At 41.3% G+C, this 24,849-nt stretch overlaps 3 protein-coding genes across 3 annotated transcripts; 2 read left to right on the forward strand and 1 right to left on the reverse strand.

The window, feature by feature from the left end:
• Positions 1-708: 708 nt before the first annotated feature.
• Positions 709-2,485, reverse strand: cryba1a (crystallin, beta A1a). Its single transcript, XM_084673560.1, has 5 exons — positions 2,447-2,485; positions 1,910-2,028; positions 1,464-1,605; positions 1,052-1,194; positions 709-856 (listed from the first exon to the last, which is right to left on the reverse strand). Exons 1-5 carry the CDS (start codon positions 2,483-2,485, stop codon positions 709-711), a joined length of 591 nt encoding a protein of 196 aa, XP_084529686.1.
• Positions 2,486-6,124: 3,639 nt separating this feature from the next.
• On the forward strand, positions 6,125-7,654 carry crybb1l3 (crystallin, beta B1, like 3). Its single transcript, XM_084673559.1, has 5 exons — positions 6,125-6,190; positions 6,302-6,420; positions 6,744-6,876; positions 7,074-7,216; positions 7,438-7,654. Exons 1-5 carry the CDS (start codon positions 6,125-6,127, stop codon positions 7,604-7,606), a joined length of 630 nt encoding a protein of 209 aa, XP_084529685.1. The 3' UTR covers positions 7,607-7,654.
• Positions 7,655-8,921: 1,267 nt separating this feature from the next.
• Positions 8,922-23,496, forward strand: unc119a1 (unc-119 lipid binding chaperone a1). The gene is made up of 5 exons (XM_084674190.1): positions 8,922-9,517; positions 20,803-20,916; positions 21,837-21,930; positions 22,566-22,738; positions 23,167-23,496. The coding sequence occupies exons 1-5, from the start codon at positions 9,229-9,231 to the stop codon at positions 23,277-23,279; spliced, it is 783 nt and encodes a 260-aa protein (XP_084530316.1). The 5' UTR covers positions 8,922-9,228; the 3' UTR covers positions 23,280-23,496.
• Positions 23,497-24,849: the final 1,353 nt, after the last annotated feature.

Genomic DNA, 24,849 nt, shown 5'->3' on the forward strand with positions numbered 1-24,849 from the left:
TTTTTTTTTTTTCATTGTTTTTTTTTTCAAACCTTGGTTCGCTTATAACAGGACCGTGTGAACACTAACCGGACCTAATGAAAAATGCAACAAAGTAGCAACTCATCCACTGATTCGGACCAAGCAAACGGACTAATAGGTGTGAAAGCACCAAGATGTCGATGAGACAGATTCTTGGAACTATAGAGTGCAGTGCCTGTGATGAATCGGTGGTACACACACACACACACACACACACAAACAAAAATATTCCTGGAATTATGGATAGGGCACAGTGCCCGGGATGCAGTTGATAAGATGTTGGTGACAGATTTTTACCCCCAAATCACACTAATAAAAGACACTTGTAATGCTGTTTATTTGTTGATGTTTCTCATTCTCTTATTTATTGACCACTTGAGTACAGAGTGTCCCTGTATAAACTCGGGGAGAAATAAGCTGGAGGGAGATCACCACCACACAGCCACCCAAGACTCTCCACTACGTGGTGGGCATATTGGTGATCTTTCTTTCTCTCGCTGTCTTTGTTTTCTTTGAGCGTTGGAATAAAACAAAAGTGCTGGTAACATCAGCTCTGGGTGGGGGAGGCGAGAGGTCTCAGCCATGGGTCTCTGAGGTCTGACAGGACTGGCCAAGCTTGGAATGATGGGGTGGAAGAGGGAGAGGGGGAGAAAGGGGAGGAGTGGGAGGAGGAGGTGGCCTCTCGTCTCACTGCTGGATTCTGCGCAGCGACTGCACCTGGAAGGTCTGAGCATGGGATCCCCACTCTCTGTAGTGTTTGTACTCCCCTCCATGACGGTCACACTCCATGATGTATTGGTAGCCACGGTAACCTGGAAACTGGTAGCACACCCAGCTGGGGAGAAATAGAGAGTGACCAAGAACCATTTAAAGTCACCACACCGCAGCTGTTTTTACTTTTAATTAAATATAACCCCCCCCCCCTTCCAGTATGTAATTTACTCAATTTGGTTTCACCATGTAGCTAATTAGAATCAAGCAATTCTAGCAAACAGAAACATAGCAAACAGAGGGTCAGGATGTGACTCACGCTCCACTTTGGACCTGCATGGATCCGATCTCGTTGTTGCCCCAGCCCATGGCCTGCAGAGATGGGTAGTCATCATTCATCTCCCACTGCCGTCCAATGAAATTCTCCCTCTCAAAGACAACAATCTTAGACTCCTTGTGGTTCTGTCGAATAAGAGTTGTGGGGGGGGGGGGGAATGGTCAGTCTCAGTCATTATGCAATCTCTTGAAGTCAAATGCAGCGGCCATTTGCAATGCATGTAACTGGAAGTAGGATTGATTCTTGAACAATGTTAATTTGTGACCTGGACATATCCCTTTAATATATTAGAATAGACATTTTAAAGTGAGTCTGTCACATGTTCCATTGTGATATGTGATGGCAATTTAATATGTACTGAATCTACTAAGTCCTGACGGGGGGATGGCCTCACAGCAGAGCAGACGGGGCGGAAGGACATCATCCTCTCGATGTGGTAGGCATTGCTGCCGCTCCAGGACTCCCAGCGAGGGTACTCCCCCTTCTCCAACACAAACTGCTGTCCACAGAAGCTGGAGTGCTCATACCCTGCCCAGCTGCGTACACAGACACACATGCAAACACACATGGCACAAACATAAAGATTGACACAGCTCAATTCCAAAATATAAGGAGCTCTGTTTTACAGTTTTTCATTAGAGACATAATACTTTATTGATCCTCACATGGGAAAATTTCGAAATTAAAGGGGCCGATGGATTATATAAATGGGGATGAATACATTTGTGGTCATTATAACAATAGCATAATTATTTAAAAAAAAATTGAAGGTATCTGGGGCACTTTCTTTTTTACATTAGAGTCACTTTGCACTACTTGGGTTTTTGTATGCTAACTTACGCTCCACACTCCACCTTCAGGGAGCGAACATTATCCATGCCACATTCCATGATGTTCTGGCAGGATGCAGTGAACTCCATACGCTTTCCCTGGAAGTTCTCCTGGTCATAGACTGTGATCTATAAACGCAGAAACAATGGGGGAGAGTTGCAGTTCACTCCACCTGAAACAGAACCGGCTGGCTCTTGAAATTTTAATGATCTTAGAATCGATTCCATCTATCTGGAAGTCCCATCTCACTCTCACACCACTGTCCTGTTCAAGGAGGGATGATGCAGTTTTTCAGAAATAGATGGGTCACACATAAGGTGTACTTGTTTTAAAGTGTCATGTTAGATGCAGTCAATGGGACAGTTTCAAAAGACCAGATTTAACGTGAAGGAGATTAAATCAAATGCTCCTTATGTATTCCAAGTAGTGTCTAGCATTGGGCTGCTCAATTTGCTCAAGTTTACACCTTATAGCAAAAGAAGTGTAATCCCTGCAGTAACAGATGTTCTTATATTTGTAACAACAAAATTGTTGCTGCTGACTCACCTTCCATGGTCCCATAGGATTGGGATTAGTCAAAGCCATTCTGTTGGATATCTCAGTATTGGTTTACCTACTGACAGAGACCAGACAGTCACATTTCTGCTAGAGTCTATATGCTAATAAAAACAGATAATACTGAATTGTCCTAGACCTGTGTTGCATGCTGGCATGCTTCTGTCCATACTGAGATGCTCTAACTCTAACCCAAATTATATAGATGGCCTAGTTATGCCAGAATGCTTGAGTCTGTTGGACAAACCCAAACTAAGTGGTGCTCTATCCTTAACATGACAATGTACCCATGCTAGGTCTGAAAAGATAAAAACATTGACTTTGTTTTTAGCACAGTATGTGGAGTAGGTTGTGGAGTGCCAAATTCCAAAAACATTACGGAAGGGAAAACAAGAGACTGTATCATAACATAGTACAAATAATCCACTTTTGTCTAATAGATTGATAGTTTGTTTTGGAGACTTGGAGCACACTACTACATTTCTGCAAATAAATTATAGCATGTGATCAGATTGTTTATGAGGTTTTAATCCTAGTTTTCTTTGTTTGTGTATAGGGTGTGTCTATCGTATGTGGCATTGTAATTGGTTAATCTTCAGTGTGTATCATATCTGCATTTCATACTAATGTGACGTCAACTGTGCTGGCCAACTGAGCGTAGTTAGACCATACACTATAGGAACAAAACCATGAGTCCATCTCTGTTAGATGTGTGTGTGTATGTGTGTATGTGTGTGTGAGTGACACCTCCTTTCTATACATTTTGAGGCTCAGCAGAAACAACAAAAGAAAACCGACACAAAATGTAAATGGACAATGGACAGTAAAAGGCTATAGGCTAAAGGCTGCTATGGAGGGCTTACCTGACCTACCCCAAAAAATAGCTGTGCAGCACTCACGGGGGGCTCCACAAAAACGATGTCCTGACCCCCCTTAGTAAACAGGCCTATTTATACGCCACAGTGGGGAATGGCGTCCTGACCAGCGGTCCAGGGTAGGAGTCAGCACATTGCTGGGCTGCTTATTGTTTGAGATTGAGCCATTGGGGTTTGGCCCCCAGCATTGGACCGGGCCGAGGGCACGGTGCCCAGTGCCGATTAACACGAGCTCCAGCCAGCGCCAGCCCATGACCACCTCTCACGAAGCACAGCATACTCATCATTACTATACATACAAGGGCTGCACCCCACCCTGGCCCAGCCCATACGTTTATAGCCTTGCACACTCTTCATAGTGCACTTCCTGTACCTGGGGGGAAAATATTCATATTTGAACGAGATGCACAGATGGAATAAAAAAGTACACACCATGAAAGATGAAAATAATGTGGTGACTAGGAAGTTTGATTAAAAAAAAACTAGGAATATATTTTTTGTATAAAAAATATATATTTTTAGATGCCTAAATGGTTACAATATTGTCTGGTAAATCAAGTGTACTATTGTAGTGATGAAGGTAGGGATTCAGTACTTACTCACTGAGCTCTCCAGAGGCACTTGCAGGGCTTCCCACCTGAGTGACAACCTATGCAAACCCCAACTGACTTCTCTTCCCTTACCCTGCCACATTTACACACACATCTATCTACCAGCTCACGCATACACACACACACACACACACACACACACACACACACACATACACGGTCGCTCGTGCATACATACATGGGAGACACACATGCCACCCATTCAAAGCCTGACATGGACACAGGCATGCACACACATGCGCACGCACTCACATACCACACTTGTACACATTAAGACCCTTTGTGCACCTATGCTCTGCCCCCTTGTTGTCCCACTCAATTAACTGACATTCTTGTACTGAGAAACTGTAACAAAATGTATCTGCAAATCTCTGATACAATTGATTCCTAGACCTAGATGTAGCTAGATTGTGTATGTGTATTTGTGTGTTGCTGTGTGTATCTCTTTGTGAGTTTGTGTGTGTGTATGTGTGTGTTCATATCTCAATTAGCACGGCTGCCAAATCAGTGTGAACACGTGTGAGAATAGGTGTATGTGACTGGGTCAAACTATTATCAAACTGTCACATGTTATCATGGATCCAGCAGGTTCTGTTTGATACAGAGGAATGCTGTGTGAGTGTGTTTGTGTGTGTGTGGTGTGTACACGTGTGTGGCAGTCAAGGCTACTGGTCCATCAAAACAATAGACCAATGGCACCCACACGCCTGTCCACACAATGAGGTGCTCCTGAGGTCAGCACATTGCTCTGCTTGGTGCTCAAAGGCCAGGATTGTGGAGAGGCAGAGGGAATGAGAGTGAGAGAGAGAGAGAGAGAGAGAGAGAGAGAGAGAGAGAGAGAGAAAAAAAGAGAAAGCTAGAAAGAAAAAGGTATAAAGGGAAAAAGGATGGATGATGAGTGATGAAAAAAAAATTCCTGAGGTAATTAAATACTGTATATGCTGAGAAGTGTGCTTGCAATTGTGTCTTCTGTGGTTAAGGTTAGTGTGTGAGTGCCTGCCTGCCTGCATGTGACTGTGTTTTAGAACCAGAGCTCAGCAGTAGGGGCTTTCTGCTGATGATGGTGGCTGTCCCTAGTCCCCACAGTAGCGCTAGACAACAAAACAGGCCGCCTAGTCAGCATGGCACACTGAGAGATAAGCATGACCCTTAACCCCGCCCAAAGCCTCCCTCAAAAAAAGGATCCCTTTTGTCCAATGGCCTGGGCGAATTCTGATGCAACAGACCATAGTGGGATGGGAATGTATATATATATCCCTACTCATGGGGCCCTATTCCAACACTTTACCCAAAGGCCTAAGCTGCGCTTTCCTGTCCATTCCTCCCTTCATAACCTGACTACAGCTTTTAGGTGAGAATTATACTTATCTAGAGCTTGCGGCATAGGTGGGCTTTCCTCTGCTTGAACTAAGGACTTTGAATATGGGGGCAAAGGGTGGGTATGCTCTGACCATCTAAACCAAGGAGTGTCAATTGGACTGTGATTTTTTCTACCTAAGTGTGTTAGATCTGTCAAACAAGATACTGACTTCATTACTCTTGAGTATCCTCCTGAGTTGTTACAAGAAGAAAGTAGTTCTTAGACATTCTGTGGTAAATTTCAAAAGAATGGCAAAAATCTGCGAATTATGGCCACAATTGATTCTGATCTCCTGTCAGCTTGGTAATAAAGCTTGACAAGACTGTTCTCCGCCTATGAAAAATCTCCCATGTTGCATCACTGTGTAACTCTTTCAAAAGAGATTACTTTACAGATGTTTAGAGATAAGAAGTACAGAAAAACTATCATTCAATAATGAACGGGTTCATTGTGTTGGAAAGCTTTAACGTTAAAGGGAGGGTGTTGAGTAGTGTTCATGACGGGGAAATGTACATGACATGTATACTAGTGTATATTTTAGTGACAGCACATTTAAGAGATTTTAAATCATTATCTACTTATTAATCGACCATAAGGGAACAGTTGCATGCCTGTTCTCATGGCATTATTTTATTTTGGATCTAAACACTCTCGAACTGTGGAATTGCGCTGTATACGTTTTTCCTAATGTGTGTACAGCATGTGCAGAAGTGAATGAAAATATTCTAACCCTGCAGCTTATTATTGCTCTTTTCTCCCTCTGCTTTCTCTCTCTCTCTCTCTCTCTCTCTCTCTCTCTCTCTCTCTCTCTATAGACTCTATCATGTCTCACACTGGAGTCCAGGGCAGCATTGGCAGCCACCCAGGCATGGGAATGAACAGGCACAAAGTATGTCCTCCGTCTTCATTAATGACCATTCATATCAACCTTAAATAAATTGCTAGCAGTAGGCAGTACAAAACTGATTTATTGATTACTTTGTCTGGTCTGAATTTCCAGATGTACCTCTTTGAGTTTGAGAACTTCCAGGGCCGTAGAATGGAGCTGAACGGAGAGTGTCGTAACCTGTGTGAGAAGGGTTTCGAAAGGATTGGCTCCATCAGGGTGGAGTGTGGACCGTAAGTCGCTGAAACCGAAAACTAATTACGAAAAGTTGTAGAGAAATTTGTACACTATATTAACACCATGAAACATTATTTGTGACAAGATGCTGTGTTTGTGGAAATATAATTTTTCCATTTTTCTTTCATTCCGAAAACACAATATGTATCTTTCATTTGATATATGTGCTACAATCACAGTGTTGTACTGTGTTTGTACTGTGTGTACATTGCTGTTACATAACATCAATTATATTTGACTAAATCACATTCTGTGAATCCAGTTTTGTTTTATAAATGTGTTAAAACATGTTCCCTGCTGTGAATTGCCCTGTACACAGTTGGGTGGGCTATGAGCAGCAGAATATGTCTGGGGAGATGTTCATGATGGAGAAGGGAGAGTACCCTCGCTGGGACACATGGTCCAACAGCTACAGGTGTGACCGTTTCATGTCGGTCAGGCCCGTCCGCATGGTAAGTAAATGTCAACCGTGTATGAATGGATTTATCTATCGAAGGATGGAATGGTTTTATTAATCTTCTTGTCTTTTTAGTCTTTTTTACTCTTTGAACATCTGATTCCACCCACCCTTCCGTTCATCCATCCATGCATCTCCTTTTTTAGAATGTTACCTGATCTTCTTCTTCTATTTTGTCCTACGTACCTATAGGACCCCCAGGACCACAAGATCTGCCTCTTTGAGTGCATGAACTTTGAGGGCCGCAAGATGGAGGTGTGTGACGAGGATATTCCTAGCCTGTGGTCCTATGGCTTCCAGGACCGTGTGGGCAGCATCCAGGTCACTGGTGGAACGTAAGTCCCTTATTGGATTAGTGAGAGGGGGTAATTACATCTCCTGAGACAGAGACTGAGACTATGTAAAGGGTTTGGTGTGATTGTGTAGTTGCAGTCAGAAAAAACATTATAATACAAAGAAACTTCAAGCTTCTCACTGTGGAAAAACAATCGGTTCCAGCTGAAGTCATCTCTCTATTTCTCTCTTTCTCTCTCCTTCTCCTTTCTCCCTATTAAAGGTGGGTGGGTTACCAATACCCCGGTTACAGAGGTTTCCAGTACGTGTTTGAGATGGGACCCTTCAAGCACTGGAATGAGTGGGGCGCCCACCATCCCCAGATCCAGTCAATCCGCAGGGTCAGGGACATGCAGACACATCGCAGGGGTTGCTTTGAGATGACCGCCTAGAGAGGGGCACCAGGCAGGCAACTGCCAGCTATAGCTGGTGTATGTTGGGTGGGGCTGGTCCTGGAGCTTACCACCTTTCCCAGCTTCATCAGTAGCCACTTAGCCAGACGATGCTAATGGATAATGAAATCTCTTGCTCCATCTCTATAACTTTTACTGGTAAAATTAAGTCGCGCTTATGGGCCTTCATCCACCAACATTGAATACACTACACTGCGTATTGTATGGGCTGCCTTCCTCAATGCCTGAATGATACCTGTCAAAGTGATAGCCATGCTGTCCTGAAACCTGGTAAACCTACGGTACAGTTGCAATATGGTATTCATGATAGAGGGGTTTTCAGCAGACTGGGTAAGAAGTTTTTTTATAATAACAAGTAGTTTGTGTTCAATGGTTTGTTTCCATATCTGCAATCCCTTGATTTTATACATACATTTGCTCATGTGTTTCTTAGCTATATATACATTGATGCCAATAAGCCTTTTCACAATGCTCTCTACTCCTGTGACACATGGCTGATTTTAGAAAGTACATACACACACTCCATTTGCTGTCTCAAGTAAACCATGGTCAGCTCTTTTGGACAGTCCATATACTGCAGTGACCTGAACTATCCAAAGGAAGTCACTGTTTCCTCATAAATTCACAAGACTTTCCATCTCCACTTCACCTGAAGGTTTTTTTTGCTGACTTCTATCTTCAAAGAAAGGCTCATGGCACTAAGACACAGACAGTGGGTTCAATAACTGGGGAAAAGGGTATGGATGGAGAAAAGGCAGCTGTACCTGGGGTTATAGAGACTAGCCCACCTGTTGGTTGACCCCTCTTTATCACAATGATGGGGTTGTTCAGTAGGCTTGTGTTATGAACCTATATCTTTCTCAGGGATGCTGGCATCTGAAGAGCAACTTTCAGATGAAAAAATAATAATTAAAAATCAATAAAGATTCAAAACCTCAGATCTGAAAAATGCCAGTGCCTTTCTTTTTCCTCATAACTTCATTTAAAGAGCTCTGCTCATGTGACACAAATGAATGGAATTGCCTTTTCCAGTTACACTTTCCTACCAATTTTTTAAATCCTGCGAGCATTTGGCATGTTGATGTTACAATTACACTCTCAAATTGAAATTTGATTATTATATAATCTGGATTATTACGTGCAGACCAGGCAACATATGGTTTGGACCACAGTTCGATTTCATTTTAAGCGGCTGCATGTTTTGTAAATTGAAGTTGGGTGAGTCATCGCTGTTCAATGAGGGAGCGCATGACATCTGCCGGTTGAATCAGTTAGCGACAGAATCGTTGATGACAAATATTTTGAGACCTCTACTTTGCAATGGTCTGGTCTGTCGTGTAACACGAGCGTTCCAATGAGACGATTTTTGTTTCTTAGCCAGACTACTTGACTTGACGTCAATTCTGAACCTGCAATCTCCACCAAATACGAGCGCGTCACCAGTAGGCTTTAACCAACGAACACAAGCAGCCACGGACCGAAGGTTTAAAGAACTAAGGATTTAGATTAAATACCGAGTGACTGAGAGAGCCGTTGAGTCTTAGTGAGACAGGGAGAGAGCCTGATTTGTATCAGATCGGGAGGGGGAGGAGGCACAGAGAATGAGCTATTCTTGTACTAGCACAGAAGCTGTATGTAATAGACAGGACGCAACAAACTGCAGTACTAAGGAACCTGCCACTAATAATACGAACGGTGGCAACGGAGGTAAAGAGAGTGCCAGTAGCACCAGTTCCCGCCAGCCGTATCACAAACCGCTTGTGGCCATGAAAGTGAAGAAAGGCTGCAACTCTACAGACGCGGGAGTTCCAGTAACTACGGAAGAAGAATTGTTGAGAAATCCCGTAATAACGGCCGAGGATGTACTTGGGTTACAGAAGATCACCCAAAGTAAGTGCACTATTAGCTAAGGACTTAAACAGGACGTGACAACCGTTGCAGGTAAAATAGGCTACCTGCTTATTCTCGCATAGGAGTGTCCTGTTGTTCCAGCAGGGCAATAATTCCTCACTTGCGTAGTCGTCTGTCTTCTTCTGTCATTAGCACAGCACTAGTACATAGGACTCTTCTTTTTAGCCGAACAACTGGTTTCAGTTCACCGTACCTTGGACAGCGACTTAACGCTACAGAGAAACAGAGCCTAATAATTGCTGCTTGAAAGAAATGTGCTAGTTACACTATATTGGCCAACCACATTTCAAATGTTTATGTCTCTGCATTGTCAACATAATCTGGTAAACAATAATATCATTATGCAAGAAAAACTGACTGGCCTCTTAGCCAGGCAGATCTCTCTCTCTTTCTCTCTGTGTGTGTGTGCGTGCGTGTAAGTACGTGCGTACGGATAGCTTGTTCTGTCTTATGCTTCCCCTGTCCATATCAATGAAAACAAAAAATCTAAATCCTTTTCCAGTGCACTCTGAGGTAACAGGTGGTCAGAGGTCTTCCCTGAGATTGACACAGATCCTAATTAAAGATCTGCATTAGATTGTTACATACCTTACATGTACAGCATGTATTCACTTTTAACTTATTCTTTCTCAACTTTGTTTCAACACTTCAAATGGTTATAATTCACAATTATTATTCTTTGTATTTGATCTATTATTATTCTTTGTCATCTTAGTTTCTACAGTCACATAATGTTCTGTCATTGTGTCACTTTTTAAAATGATTTTCAGTATGTGATGGACAAGCATAACATTAAATCATCAATTGTAAAGTATGAAAATTGCCATCAAAAATGGCTTCCACTTAAAAAATGGTTTGACCTGTCCCCTGATTGATACACTTCTACCAAGTCAATTAACCCAGAATATCAGTAGAGTTATATAAACAGACTCAGAGTAACAAGAAATAGAGACATTTACGTTCTATAGATACATTTCAATTGGTAGCCTATCATAAGAGTCTAGCAAAAGGCTAACCTCATCCAAAAGGGCATTGCATTGACCCCAAACAACACTCTTGTCTACAGTCATCCTCTTTGTGTCTGTGGCATACAGTATGTATCTACTGGGTAAACCACAGCAAAAGAGAGGAATCAGGGTTGCGGGGGCAAGATAAAACATAAATCACTCATGGCACATAATCTGTACTCTCCTCTGACATGTAATCTGGATTAAGTCACAAGGGAGGAATGTGGTGATCTGCAATGACCTGATACTCTTCAGTTAATTAATGCCCCCGGAATGCAACCCAAAAATTAGAAATTTACACATTTATGATTCAAATAGATAGGTTATTCTGAACGTCAATGTTTTCAGGTTTACTATGGTGTTTGTGGTCCCCCAGCTAAAAAGGGTAATTAGGAATCAACGACTGAAATTGATCCAAAACAGCATTTTGTTCTCAGAGGCAACTGTCAATGGTGGCTATCATGTATCAAACTGATTCCATGCATGGTAATGATGTATGTTAATTAAACATGTCTTGCCGTAGTAGTATATATACTGTATATATATATATGCAATTTGCACATGGGCTGTCATCATTTTCAAACATCTCAGACACTATAATTTCAAATAGGGGGAAAGCAAGATATTCAATAGATAACATCTCTGCACACAGAGGTTATGTATTCAGAGGGTAATCATCATCATACCATACAGATAGTAGCAATCATACCTTTCACTCTGAAACTGTCTGTATATGGAAAGATTGTGTAAAAATAGACAGGAGGGGCAAACAGCCATTCCATCTGCTGCAGATAACTTCCATGGTGGTGCTTTGGCGGAGGTAAAAGCATCCATTTTGGGGGTGGCGTGCTGACACAGTGGCTCAGTACTGATAAGGGAGCTAGTGTTTTCCTGACATAAGAGCGGATGGAAGAAAAATGTAATCTGGCTAGTGGAGAAACGGTGCTTGGTGAAATGAGAAATGGTAGCTCATCAGAAGCCCATGTGCCTGTGATGTACGGAGGAGGAAATCATATGCACCGAAACAGGGGAAATCAAATATTGCAGGCTATCTGCAAGGATTCATTCAGCATATGGGTCATGTTTTAGACGCAGTGTGAGCCTGCAGACTAGCCTGTATTTCCGACTGTTGATAGTAAATACTCTCTTACTTCAGAGGTCAAGCTGAATAACTATTATCCGTATAAATGTGTATCCAAATACACTTGTAGATAAGGAGTCCATAAAATTATATAGTTTATGAACAAGTAGCATGCATGTGCAATTACTCATTCCGCCTCCATGTGTATCTGTGATCTGTCCTTGGTGCTATCAGATGAATACAAAGTGCCACAGGCATTTCAAAACGGTCTCTATGGTTGACTCATCCCATTCAAGTGAATGACTTCACACATTAAACACAGTAAGATAATACCAGTTACATTTGCGCTGATCTCATCACTTACAACTTCACATATCTATTATTGATTTTCTACAAATCTCTATCATATTGCAATCAACCTCAAAAGAACCCTCTGAACCTAAATGATTGGTTGTGTTTATTACAGTCCTGCAAAGCCTACAGATATCGAATTTATAAAATGTTACAGTCAATTATATTTTAGCAAATATGACAAAAAATGTATCTCAACAACATCACCAACCCTGCCTTTAATTACATTGATGTAATTAATACAATACATACGTATTTATCTTTATGTCTGGATAGATTATTATGTAAAAATGTTTTGGTGAATTTCACGAGAACAGATCCTTCATCCTGTAATATGGTCCAGAGACAGTAACTGTCGTATTATTGTGTAGGTTTTAATTTAAAAAAAACACAGGGTTAGCCACTTCTTACAGTAATATTTGCTGAATTATTCTATGTGATGTTTTCTACACCTCTTTTGCATACCTGTTCTATGAGATTACCGTCATCTTATTTCTGCTATATTTCCCTGTGGGCTGTGGAGGTGTGATGAAATGCCCCCCTCTCAGACTACAGTACACAAGTCTTCATCCTTGCTTGACAACGCTCCATTGATTTAATTTAGGCCATACCATTCTGTCATCCATTTAAAATGTTGAAACCTATACAGAGCATGTGTTTACCAACACCTTCTGTGGGGCAAAACCTGCAAAGTGCTTAAATTATTTTTCTGCTGGGTGACCTCATCCCTTCATCCAGAGCTTTCTGCTGGGTGACCTCACCCCTTCATCCAGAGCAGCCTCGCTCGCCCCACAGCCTCTCCAGATCTGTCTATCAGGAAACATTGCACCACCCGCCTGCTTATGAGCAAGGAAACAATCCCCTGACTGTATTTCCAGTCTTTTTGGCCTCTCACCACAATGGCCACAGCTTTAATTAAAAATTGATCGCTGTGGCACTCTTTAAATCTGCTCTATACAAGCTGTCACAAGGTCCGTGATGTATGAGGGTCAATCACTTTAAGGGACGATGCTGTTTTCTAGGATCCAGCTGTTGTTGTGACAGTGAGTCCTTGAAGAGGGAGTTTTGTCCCTTATTGGGATGACCGATATCACATCTAGCCTATATCTAATGAAAGCAGTGGCAAGGGAGTTCTGGTAGCTGTAGACAATGGTAAATATCTAAGTTGTATGCTTGTAATTTATTACTTAATGATAAATTTGCTGTTAGTCTTCACCACAAAGACATTATGGTACACATTTTCTCCTTTGAGTAATTGAGAATGTTCCGGTATTGCTCGGTCAGAGCAGGATATTGACTCATCAATGTCTGTGTGTGTGTGAGTGGGTGAATGTTTTTGGAAAATACCTTTGATTCAACTCTGATGAAATTGTATCGTCATCAATTCTTGAAAATGACTTGCCAACACTTAAGGTAGCATGAACCTGAAAAATTATCTCTTATAATTCGCCTAATTTACTGAAATAAATACAAGTATATCTTTCCAAATACAAATGTCAGGGTTATTGTTGCACTGAACCATCCATGTACAATCATAGAGTTGGCCTCTTATGATTACAGGGTTTGGTTGAAACGCTCCATTAAATATCAAATCATGTTTCAGTACTTCAAACAGTGTTCTAAGGTCAGCTTTGTTGTTGGTGATAGCTGCTAGTTTCATTTGGAACAGACTAAGCAGAGCCTTAAAGCTTGAGTTGAGTCATGCTGCTGTGCACGCTCGTGAGTTCAGCCTTTGAATTGGAAGACACTGAGGGACTACCAAGATGATTCGCACTGTGGCAAAAAAAAGAGGAAATAACAAAGAAGATAACGAGTAGTCTATGTGACAGCTTCATATCCCAATGATTTAATGTAGCTCCATTCTTTCCAACTCTGGCACAAAATCCTATCAGCCAACAGAAGTATTCAAGATGGCCCCCAGCTTCCGCTTTGAACTGGTAACAGTTAGACCCCGAAGGCCCCAGTGAAATGGTGGATTTCCCTGCTAGCCAATGGAAAGCTGTCAGAGTGATGTACTAAAACTGTGTACACAAACACTGTATCTTAGTCCTTTGGCTCTGTTTGATGCTATGCCTCATAAGCTGCAGAGTCTTTACAGTTCACTTTGGCTGAAGCTCTCGTAACTCCAAAATGAAATAACATAACATCCATGAAATGTATCTGCATAAAGTTAGATTAGTAGTAAAAAAAAAAGTAGATTAATAGAAAATGAGTCTGGACAGGATAATATATATTTTCCCTTTCGTCCCCCTTTTGTCATCATGGTCAGAGGTAAAATATTTACTACAAGACCCTGCTGTAGTAGCTACTATACACAGTTATTGTACATGGTTGGGGACACCGGACAAATGCTTCCCAAAGTTCTTCATTCTCATGAATGAACATAACTCTGTCTTGCCATACACTTAAAAGTACAATAATTTAAAAATAAAAAAATCTGTAAAAGAGAAAGGTTTTGTGCCCTATACACAGATAAGTGAAGGAGTTCCTCTGAGAGTTGTTAAGCACGAGACAGTTCAGTGCCAATAGAATGTCAATTTCAAATTTTGAAGAAACCACTACTTTCAAACCAATTACGTTCAAGCAATCCTTTTCCATCCAATTGCCTTTCTCCTTGGCTTATATTGTGAAACCACTGTCAAATCAAACTTGAGCTGGAGGAAAGTATGGATGTTTAGACAAAAATTGGGTGCCCTGTTTATTATAGTTGCATTTATTGTATAATGTTACCTGTTGCAGCTTTATGCACCTAGCTGTTAGTGCTTATCTGTAAATAATGTAAGGGCTATATTTCTGGTCCTGTAGTCCTTGGTGGACTGGGTCAAAGTCAATGGGCCTCTTGCACATACATTTCTTTTGGGGTAATCCATTTAACCCATTCAACAGCACAGCCCCCCCCATGCCGTTCTAGCAAATCCCCTGTTGGTGCACTGGACAAGCTTAAATAATTTCCTGTGCCACTGTGAGAAACACTTGGGTTGAACCATTGGCAGCCATCTTGCCAGGCCATCACTGAAAATAAGAATTTGTTTTTAATGATTCTGCCTGGTTAAATAAAGGTTTAAAATAAAGGTTAAAAAATCTGTACAGCATTGGAGGATGTGGCCATCATTCATTACTCCTTAAAGAGTCAAGCACATAGATCACAGTGGGTCGATTAGATCAAATTGTGGTTTTTAGTGTGTATCAGAAGGCATCTGACAGGGTGGATTCCATCTTTTTATTGGCTTATGTGAGGAGTGTACAGTCTGGACAGGAAGTGATGTCACTTTCTAAGATTGTCACAAGGAGTGATTGTGACCCTGGTGTGGTTAGCCTTATGCAGAGCCCTACACATCAAAAGTGTTCACATGTGAAATGATGGTGACCCTGTTGTGGTTAACCTATGCAGTGTCTAGCGCAGAAATGTTGAGTGCTGTCTCAAGGAGTGTTAGCCACAGAAAGATCCCAGACACAAATGAGATCCAAGGCCGAAAGACGTATTCATGGGTTCCCAACTAAATAATGATGAAAGGTTTGAAAATAGGTGTACATTGGTAGTTTTTCAAATATCATTGTAGATTATCAAAATATGTACTTAACAATCTGTCATGGCTTCCCCACAGTCTACCATGGACCATGGTTGGGCTGGTTTTCATTGAATATTAGCCATTCCAGTAAGAGGGAAAACCCAATGCTCACAATTCTCAAGGATTTCATTGAAGTGAATAAAAAAAACACACTAACACACACTCAAAAAAGCACACATTTTATCTCCACAACCTCCTCGATCATATCCCCAATTTCACAAGAACCAGCTTTTTGACTGTGTAGATAGACAGAACAGGGATTCTCATCTGCATTCAGCTGTTCAAAGACTCAACCTCTCAGTGAACCTCTTAGCCAGCCAATCGCCTGCAGGCTCCATCATTATGAGACGTGTTTAAGAAACACAGCAGGCCTATCCCTATCCACCAGGGTATCCTCATTCCTTTCAAATATGCAAAATGCTATGCTATTGCATCTGTGCCCTGTGGGCGTAGCACTGAAACCTGATTTGATTGGGCGTGCCATAAGCAGGTGTTCCCATGAGGTTTACAAGCCATGTTCTTATGTCTGATATAACAGTAATTTACTTATGGATTGACAGCTTAAGCTGAATCAAAAGAATAGTAGTGCGTAAAGCCTTGATGCAAAAAATAAAACAAAAAACACTAATTCCCGGCTAATCTTGAGGTTTAGCGGCTATAAATGGCACTCACTTGCTGTTTATGAATGCCACAGACAGCCATTTTGTGTCTAACGGACTACGTTAAAAGAACCACTTAATCGTTTGTTATTTTACTCAGTAGCTTTTTTGAATTATCTATCTATGGAAGCTAAATTTCAATTAAATTGTTCGGTGCATACATGTTAAAGTGGGCAAAAAAAACATCACAAATGGATGCAATGCATCTAAATGCGATCAGCTTCAAAATAAAGCTGATGTATTTTGATTACCAGTGTAAAACCAGAAATAGAATGTTGCCTGGCACAAGATTTGCTGGCCATTTAGCCTACACCACTTCATCCGTTGCAGTAGGCTACCTATAATGTAGTGTCATTAGCATTTGACTGAAGTCTAATCCTAGCTGCGATGCCCTTCTTTGATTTGATCCTATGCCTTGTTTATGTAAAACGGCCAGGTGGAAAGGAAAGCGAGAAAAAAGGAAACCAGATACAGTTGGCACACTATCAGAAGGCTGCGTTGCTAGGTGACAGTGTTAAAGGAAGTGAAGTGGTGCTCTCACGCCGTGAGGGAGAGGAGCTTAGTAGATGCCCCCCCTCTTCCACTCCCCCTTCCCCTCACCAGAACTATCTGCTGCTTGTCAAAATGACACACACACACACTCGGGTCTAAGAAACCATCAAAATGTGTCACCCAGGTTCACCCACAGTCCCAACAGCAATTTACCCATAATCCATTTACATTTATCAACCGAGCACATCAAGCCCTATGTACACAAAGAGAACCCTGAATTCAAACCCACAGCAAAAACAACCTTGCCTCTGGTAGAACTAAATTATAGCAGCTTCCATCACACTGACACAACAGAACAATACACTGACCAAATTGTTTTGTGATACACTTTCTTCACTGATGTTCTCACATAATAACCCATGGAATTCACTCTCGGCTGCCAACCTAAGCTATTGGTTGCAGACCTAACACTCTAAAATGTACAATATGTGATAGATAGCCCCCTGCTGAACATCCAACTTGTTTTTGTAAGAGAAAAACAGCCCTATTTCAATATGTGTTTGTATAATTCTGGAATATTGATAGTACAATGTGTTGCTTGAAAAAAATCAATCTAACGTTGATCTTTCTCAAAAAGGTAGCTGAAAAAAAATACTAAACTGAAGTGTAACATCTATGATCTTAAATTTGATTAATTACATTTGGAAGGAACTTGACAAAGCTAGAAAAAAATTACACTGTAATTATAGAGCATCAGTCTATAGTCGGCTCCAGTTCTTTTTGGCTACTGGATGTATATTTGGTGATAATGAGTAACCTGCTGAGGGTAACACATATTATTGTTCTGCATTTAAATTATAGTAAATGTGTACAGCTATTCAGGCTTTTTTCCACCTGTACATCTGTGCAACTTGGATTGGGGCAAACGTGCCACAGCGCCAAGCCTGTTCCAGTCTGCCCAGTCCATCTGTGGGTTATCTGTCTGCCCAGACACAGAGCTGATTGACAATCACATCACTCGCTGAAGCACAGATTCAATTCTAACACCAGCCGTGTTCAGGCTCCCTATCTGACTTCTTTATTGTTTGAGTGGTGCTAGGGATAACAGCAGATTTCCAACTGTAAATACCAGGATATCCTATTGAGTAGATACCAACACAGGTGTTCAGATTGTAGGACACACGCAACCAGTACACATTAGAATATTATACAGAGGACAATTAAGAAACATGGTTTCTCCTGGTAAATGCCCTACCACAGAAGTTAATATAACTTCTCCCACACTGAGTTGATGTGCTGTCATTTGATCACATAATGCGTAAAAACTCTCAGATTTGATAACAAGAATTTAATTATTTAACTTACTGGACAAAAGGTCAAACCAGGTTCTGGTTGTGTCATTTGCTGTAAGAAGGGCAGTGCATTCAGTGCTGTGCAGGAGCCCCGCCTCCTGTCCTGTTCAGGGTTCTACCATGAGGTGGAACAAAGTCAAAGCCTGTTACTTATTGGTATGCTCTCTATTTTCTGGTCAGTGAAGATGAAAGTGTCTGTACAAGATGAAGAAGCTACTTTGGACAATTGAGATAAACCCTTTGTACTGGGTACACAGAGCATTCTGTTTATTGTTTTTCTTGCATAACTGATGGGTTCCCATCTCATGTTCAGATAGCAAAGCTCTTATCGGGCAACACAGGAAGTCATGCTGTTGGTGCCATGGACTGTGAGTGCCAGAGTTGCCTGGGTAACAGTGGCTTTTGTCCCTATGGTGGTTGTCAAGGGTCTAGATATGCCTGGATAGGCAGACAGACAGACAGATTTATTATAAGGTCAGTCTTAAGAAGTACTAAAATATGAATCATTCATAGCTTGTGGTGAAAAGTACACAATGCATCATCTGTTTTCCTATGATAATTCTTGAGTTGCTCCACATCCAGGTGTTTGTGTAGACTGTTCTGTTTCTGCTTTACTTGGAGTCACAAATTGTGTCAAATTGTGGCAGATAAACTACACTCATCACACATTGAAGGCAGTGTGCCAAACTCATATTCAGAATTAAGAAATAATTCAGAAATAAGAGCATCTTACTGCCTAAGATGTCACTGTGTTCTAGTGGTCTCCACTCTACCTCTCACTCGGGCCGATCCTGCTCAAAACAAAACTGACTCGTAATCCTTAGTGAATGTTCATACACACGAGCGCGTCAGCATGCACTCACACACATACAACTGCTGTATGTTTAAACCTAGATTACCCATCCCTTCATATAATGTTGTGATAGATACTGTATGATTATATTTAGTGACAGTCCATGAACTGTATAAACACATCTCATTCTCACCTGGCATTTAGGCAGATAACTACCATTTTACAGTTAGTACTGATGAGCCATTATTATCTTCTGACATATGTCTCCTCTCCACAAGATGAGGGAGGTTGTTGGTAATTGCTTTCACTGTTATATTCCCATTGTGTAATGTGTGTCTCAACACTACCTTGGGGTTGCAGTGTGGATTACAACAACGAATGAAGAACTCAAATCATATAACAAAAATGGCAATGCCATTCATATTGACACAATGTAAAAATGTGTTAAGAGAATCATAGCAGTAATATTATGTTTCCTGCATAGGTAAAATATAAGAAAGTGTGCAGTATTATCATAGAAGTGTATATCATAGCAGTATGTTATCTATTATACTATTGGTCCTGATTACTGACGATATAGTGTTGTGTGAGACTATCCCAAGAAAGTTCACAGAATGCCAATTATATGAATTAACCTAATGCTCCCACAGTCAGGATACTGCTGTAGGACTACAGCAGATGTGGGAATGCCTTCTGAGCCCCCCCTCCCTCTGCACAGACACACATGTTCACACTCCCCCACACCATGTGACACAGCCAGGTAGCTGGAGGACTAAAAATATCCCCTAGCGATTGACTAAGGCCAGTTTGGCCCATCTGTTTCCTAACCTTAAGGATGATAAAGAAAGTGTGTGTGTTTTGTGTACCAACGTAGTGTCTGTGTGCTTGCATGTTTTTGTGTGTGCAACACAAGACACAGTGTGCTGAAATGCTCTGCAGCTCTGTATGGGGGGGGGGGGGGTACTATACAACAAAATATATAGTATCATACATAGTATCCTCCAATCCCCTCACTGTCTCGTCTCTCAATCTGTCCATGTGACAGTGAAACAATATAAGCCTCTTAAGCCTAATCCAGCCCTGTAGGGAGGTGAGTCTCACTGGCCCTGCCCAGAATTTCACACACTGCCAACATTGCTGACACTGCTGCCATACTGGTGAAAACATCCAACATCTCCTAACAGTATACCGTACTTGTATGCCTTGCTTTGATAGGATACTTCATATTATTTTAAAGGTTCTTATGAAGACTATTTACATTCATAAGTGAATCATTTTTTGCATTTATATTTTATGATTAAGATTCCCTTTATTGTCCCACAAAGTGGAACATTTGTAATCACCCATTTGCACCTAGTCACTGTGTGAGGACGCTATACATCCAGGCTGATTTGTAGCATATCAAGGATAGCAATAGGCAATTATACAATGATGCAGTGTCTACATTGTTTAATTGTTCTATTCCTAAGCATTTGGAACTGCTTCTTTTGTTAGTGTGACTGTCAAATTGATTCTGTACAATCTGATCAGATGGTACGTTAGTCTCTTAGTCTAAGAGCCTGCAGTTTAAGAAGCTACCGCTCGCTAGCGTCATGTTAGCATCGTGATAAATAAAATAACCTTCGCAACCACATAGGGACGGGGTGGGGGGGGCTCTCAATGATACCTATGTTTGTGTAAAAAGCCTGTCTGTCATATTGCATTTTTCCATCAGTCAGGAAGTTTGATTTCTTATTAGCCAAATGTATAGACTTACAGCTGCAAAACATAACATTTGAAAAGTAAATTCAAATACGAGAAACAGTGCTTTTAATTCTTGTTTTGAGTTTCACTGACAGTAGTTTCATGAAATAAGTCAAGGAGGAAGGCCCACTGCGTCATAAGGGATACCTATTTACCTATTGTACCTTTAAAGTTGACCTATTCTAAACCGTCACAAAAATGTTCTTTCTTGTTTCAGACTACCTATGTTCTCCAGACAAGAATGTGCACATGATTGACTTCACAAGGTTCAAGATCCGGGACATGGAGACGGGGACTGTGTTGTTTGAGATCACTAAACCGCCAGCATTGCGTGAGTGTTAAATCCAAGGAATGGCCAATAGGCACAGTACTGTGGTTAATTATACGTGCAGTATCTATACCATAATGAAAGGAAACTCTGTGTGTGTGTCTGCACTATCTATAATTACAGGATTTCAATCTATAGTTCCAGGAGTCTGTGTGTGTATTATTCACAAACACCAGGAACTGCATCACAGGCACTGTGCACTAGTATATTATGATATGTATAGCTTCTCTGCTGTTAAGACAGATACGCAATATTGTGGCTGTTTGGTCAGATTCCTTCACCTTCCAAGCAGCACTTCATTATTTTCTGCTTCCACCATCTCTGGAAATATAGGCTGTTTATCAATCCACGTTTTTTTCCGTTCTTGTGTTCTTGCAAATTTGTTTGACGTCATCTTTCATTGCCCAAGTACGGTTCCAATCCAAAGAACACAAGTCACCAAAAACGCCAAAAATACCCGGAAATGTTCCTGATCCACCCCTTTTATCAAGGATGCATCGGATGATGACTTGACCAGCGAGAACGCTTCTGATTTCCCAGAAGTCCTTGCGGACTTGCAAGATCATTCTCGCAAGGACACTTGCAAGAACGTTCTTCAAAAGAATGTACTTGCGTTCTCAGCGTTCTTCGGATTGATAAACAGCCATAGTCCTTTGCTGAAGTGCTATAATATTTTTGCTTGTTTGTATGGGCCACTCACGCAACTAAGACCTGTGCTATATTTTGAATGAAATACTACCAACGTGTCAAGATAGATTTATAGAAGAAGGGGACCCTGAATCTATTGATGTGTTCCCCTGATCTTTCCATCTTCCACAACCAGCAGGTTGTTGGACATATTCTACCTCAGCCAATTAGGGGGAAACTAAATAACTCTTTACAGTCAAAAGATCTGTAGACGTGGTATCCTTTCTGATCCACAGCAGGCAACAAGAAGGACTTCGACCCGAACGCCGGACGTTTTGTTCGTTACCAATTCACTCCTGCCTTCTTGCAGCTGCGTCAGGTTGGAGCTACGTAAGTCACATCTAAAAGGGCAGCCAGCAAAGGGGCATCAGGTTTATGACCCCAGCGACCCCAATTATACTCATGATAGTAATGCAAGATGTAGCAATGGGGTTGTATTGATAGAGGATATTGCTTTACTACAATACACTATTCACTCTTTTCTTTAAAAGAATGACTGGTATGTGGACTTTTACAGAGACGGGCAAGGCCGAGAAATCATTAGACATTGCATCCTTAAGCACTGAGTAAGGATGTGTGGGTGATTTAGAGTCCTGCTTATCGGAGAGGAGACAGATGGGGAGGGGGTGTGGGGGCTATTCTCGGAGAGTTAGAAGTGTGCATGTGTCTGTGCCATTGACATCACCCAAGGAGGGAGAAAAACAGTAGGTAGTGGATAGAGCCAGTATAGGTGATAGAGAATGTGAACGCACAGAAAAAGAGAGATGGTAGAAGGACAGTCCAGTTATCAGGAAGAGAGTGTGCTCTCCCATGAGATAAGTACACAGTTGTGTCTTTGAGTGAATATAATCAGAGGCCAAGTAACCCAAACATTTTTGTTCCTATTTAAGTTATCTTCTTATCTCTTAAGGTTTTTTTTTAAGCGTGTACTCTTTCTAAATCTCCCCTTCTGCGTCTGTATGCAGAGTGGAGTTCACCGTGGGAGACACGCCTATCAATAACTTCCGGATGATCGAGAGGCATTACTTCCGCGAGCAACTCCTCAAGAGCTTCGACTTTGAGTTTGGCTTCTGCATGCCCAGCAGCAAGAACACTTGCGAGCACATTTATGAGTTTCCCGCACTCTCAGAGGAGATCAGTGAGTAAATTAATACACACACACTCACTGATGCTGATAGACTCACAAACAAACACACGTTACATTTACATTTAGTCATTTAGCAGACGCTCTTATCCAGAGAAACTTACAGTAAGTACAAGGACATTCCCCCGAGGCAACTAGGGTGTAGTGGACTCAAGGACACAACGTCATTTGGCACGACCCGGGAATCGAACCAGCAACCATTTGATTAATAGCCCGATTCCCTAAGCCATCTGCCCCCCCCCCACACATATACTGATTCCCATCAGTTATGCTGTAGATGCTGTAAGTTCTGAATGCAGGCGATTCACGTCCACAGTTGGGAAGTTCATGACATTTTGATAGCCTCTGAAACTGTTGAAATGGGCCACCCGGAAATTAGATCACAGAATCTTAACATCTACTTCCTGTCTTTACTCCCTCAGTGCGTGAAATGATTCAGCACCCCTATGAGACGCAGTCTGACAGTTTCTACTTTGTGGACAACAAGCTGGTGATGCACAACAAGGCAGACTACTCCTACAGTGGGGGTCCATAGGAATACAACCCCCCATCTTAGGCACTTCCCACCCCCCCATCTCAGCCCCTCAGGACCAGAGATTGATGGACTGACAGACAGATCACAAGCACAGGACGGGTGGACTCTCTATCACTCAACAGACAAGAGCGTCTCTCCCCAAAACTCTCCCTACTGACAAATGTATTTTCCTGTATTTCCTCTGTTACAGTACATTACAATTCACACAACCCCTGAAGCTGTGTGTGTGTTTATCAGTCAATGTGATACACTTCACACAGGTGAACATACAGAAGCTGTCTCTTTTCTCTAACGTTCCTAATAAGACATTAACATGGCTGATCATTTCAGATAAAAAGCACAACTGTTACCATTTGAAGGGACCAGCTGCTGTGAGTGAGATTAGACGCGCCTCGTGAGTGTTATGGAAACATGAATCTGCAAAAAAACAGAAACAAGAATGATAGTAATACCATGAAAATAGAGACAAGTCACACAGAGTGTCTGCTTATCCTCACTCTTTCTCATTGGTATTTAGCTGTTCAATAAGGCGGAGACTGACACACAGCAGCCATCAAGGGACCAATTACTGAGAGACGGAGAGAACAATGCATTGATGTAATCAAGGATTCTAGCTGAACAAGACTTATATTTCTACTAGGATTTTGGCAACTTTTTTTACTTGTAAAGAAAGTCAATGTTCTTTGTCATTTGAATTTCTTCTAGCCATGGATCTGAATTATTTGTCCCTCGGACTGTAGGAATACAGAGTTATGATGGTATTGGTCATTATTATAGTCAGCCAGTTCAATGACGTTATGGCCCCTAGAGTGGGATAGTTACTTATCGTGTGAATGTGTTGTTTGTATATCCACATACTCATACAGTAGCTCAGTCAGAAGTATTTTTTTAAATAGCCACATCCAAAATGTCAGACCGAAGTGTTAAGTGCATAGAAACTCAAAAATAACTGACTCATTTTGATATCCAGCCCACACTGTTTAGTGTCAAGAGATATACTTTATTTATAGTGTATGTGGTTAATGTCAAATGAAATGTACAAAAAAAGAGATGTAAAGTTTGGACTGTTGAATGCCACTCTGGGAATAAATATATGTGATTTTTGGGGGGAAATATTGAAACGTAGATTTTTTGTCTCATACTGTACAGGTTGCGATGAAAAGTTAAGGACACAAATCTACAGAATTCCAGACAAATTACCCCAAAAAACTGATCTATACAGGGATAAAATGGTATGTTCAATAATTCATTAAGTAAATAAATAAATAAAGACAGCTGGTAAAGTAGGCTACCTTGTATCCTATGGCTATTTAGTCTACACAGTATCAAAACTTGGGACCTGCAGACAGAAATATATTTTCAGTTTTTCATGACGTCAAACCAAATGTTGTTTAGCAAGTTAGGTGAATTGATGGGTGAATTGATGCTGGTACGTTCATCAAGAGCAAGAACAGCAGATCGAATTAAGTAACACTCAGCAAAGCAGCCAATGGTTTTGTAATGGAGCATGTCCAAGTTCCTTATTCAACAGGGTGAAGATATTAAGATTTAAAAATGTAGACATTTATGG

This window comes from Hypomesus nipponensis, chromosome 15, assembly GCF_054491055.1.
Source record: "Hypomesus nipponensis isolate SF chromosome 15, ASM5449105v1, whole genome shotgun sequence".
In the NCBI taxonomy this organism is placed as follows: domain Eukaryota; kingdom Metazoa; phylum Chordata; class Actinopteri; order Osmeriformes; family Osmeridae; genus Hypomesus; species Hypomesus nipponensis.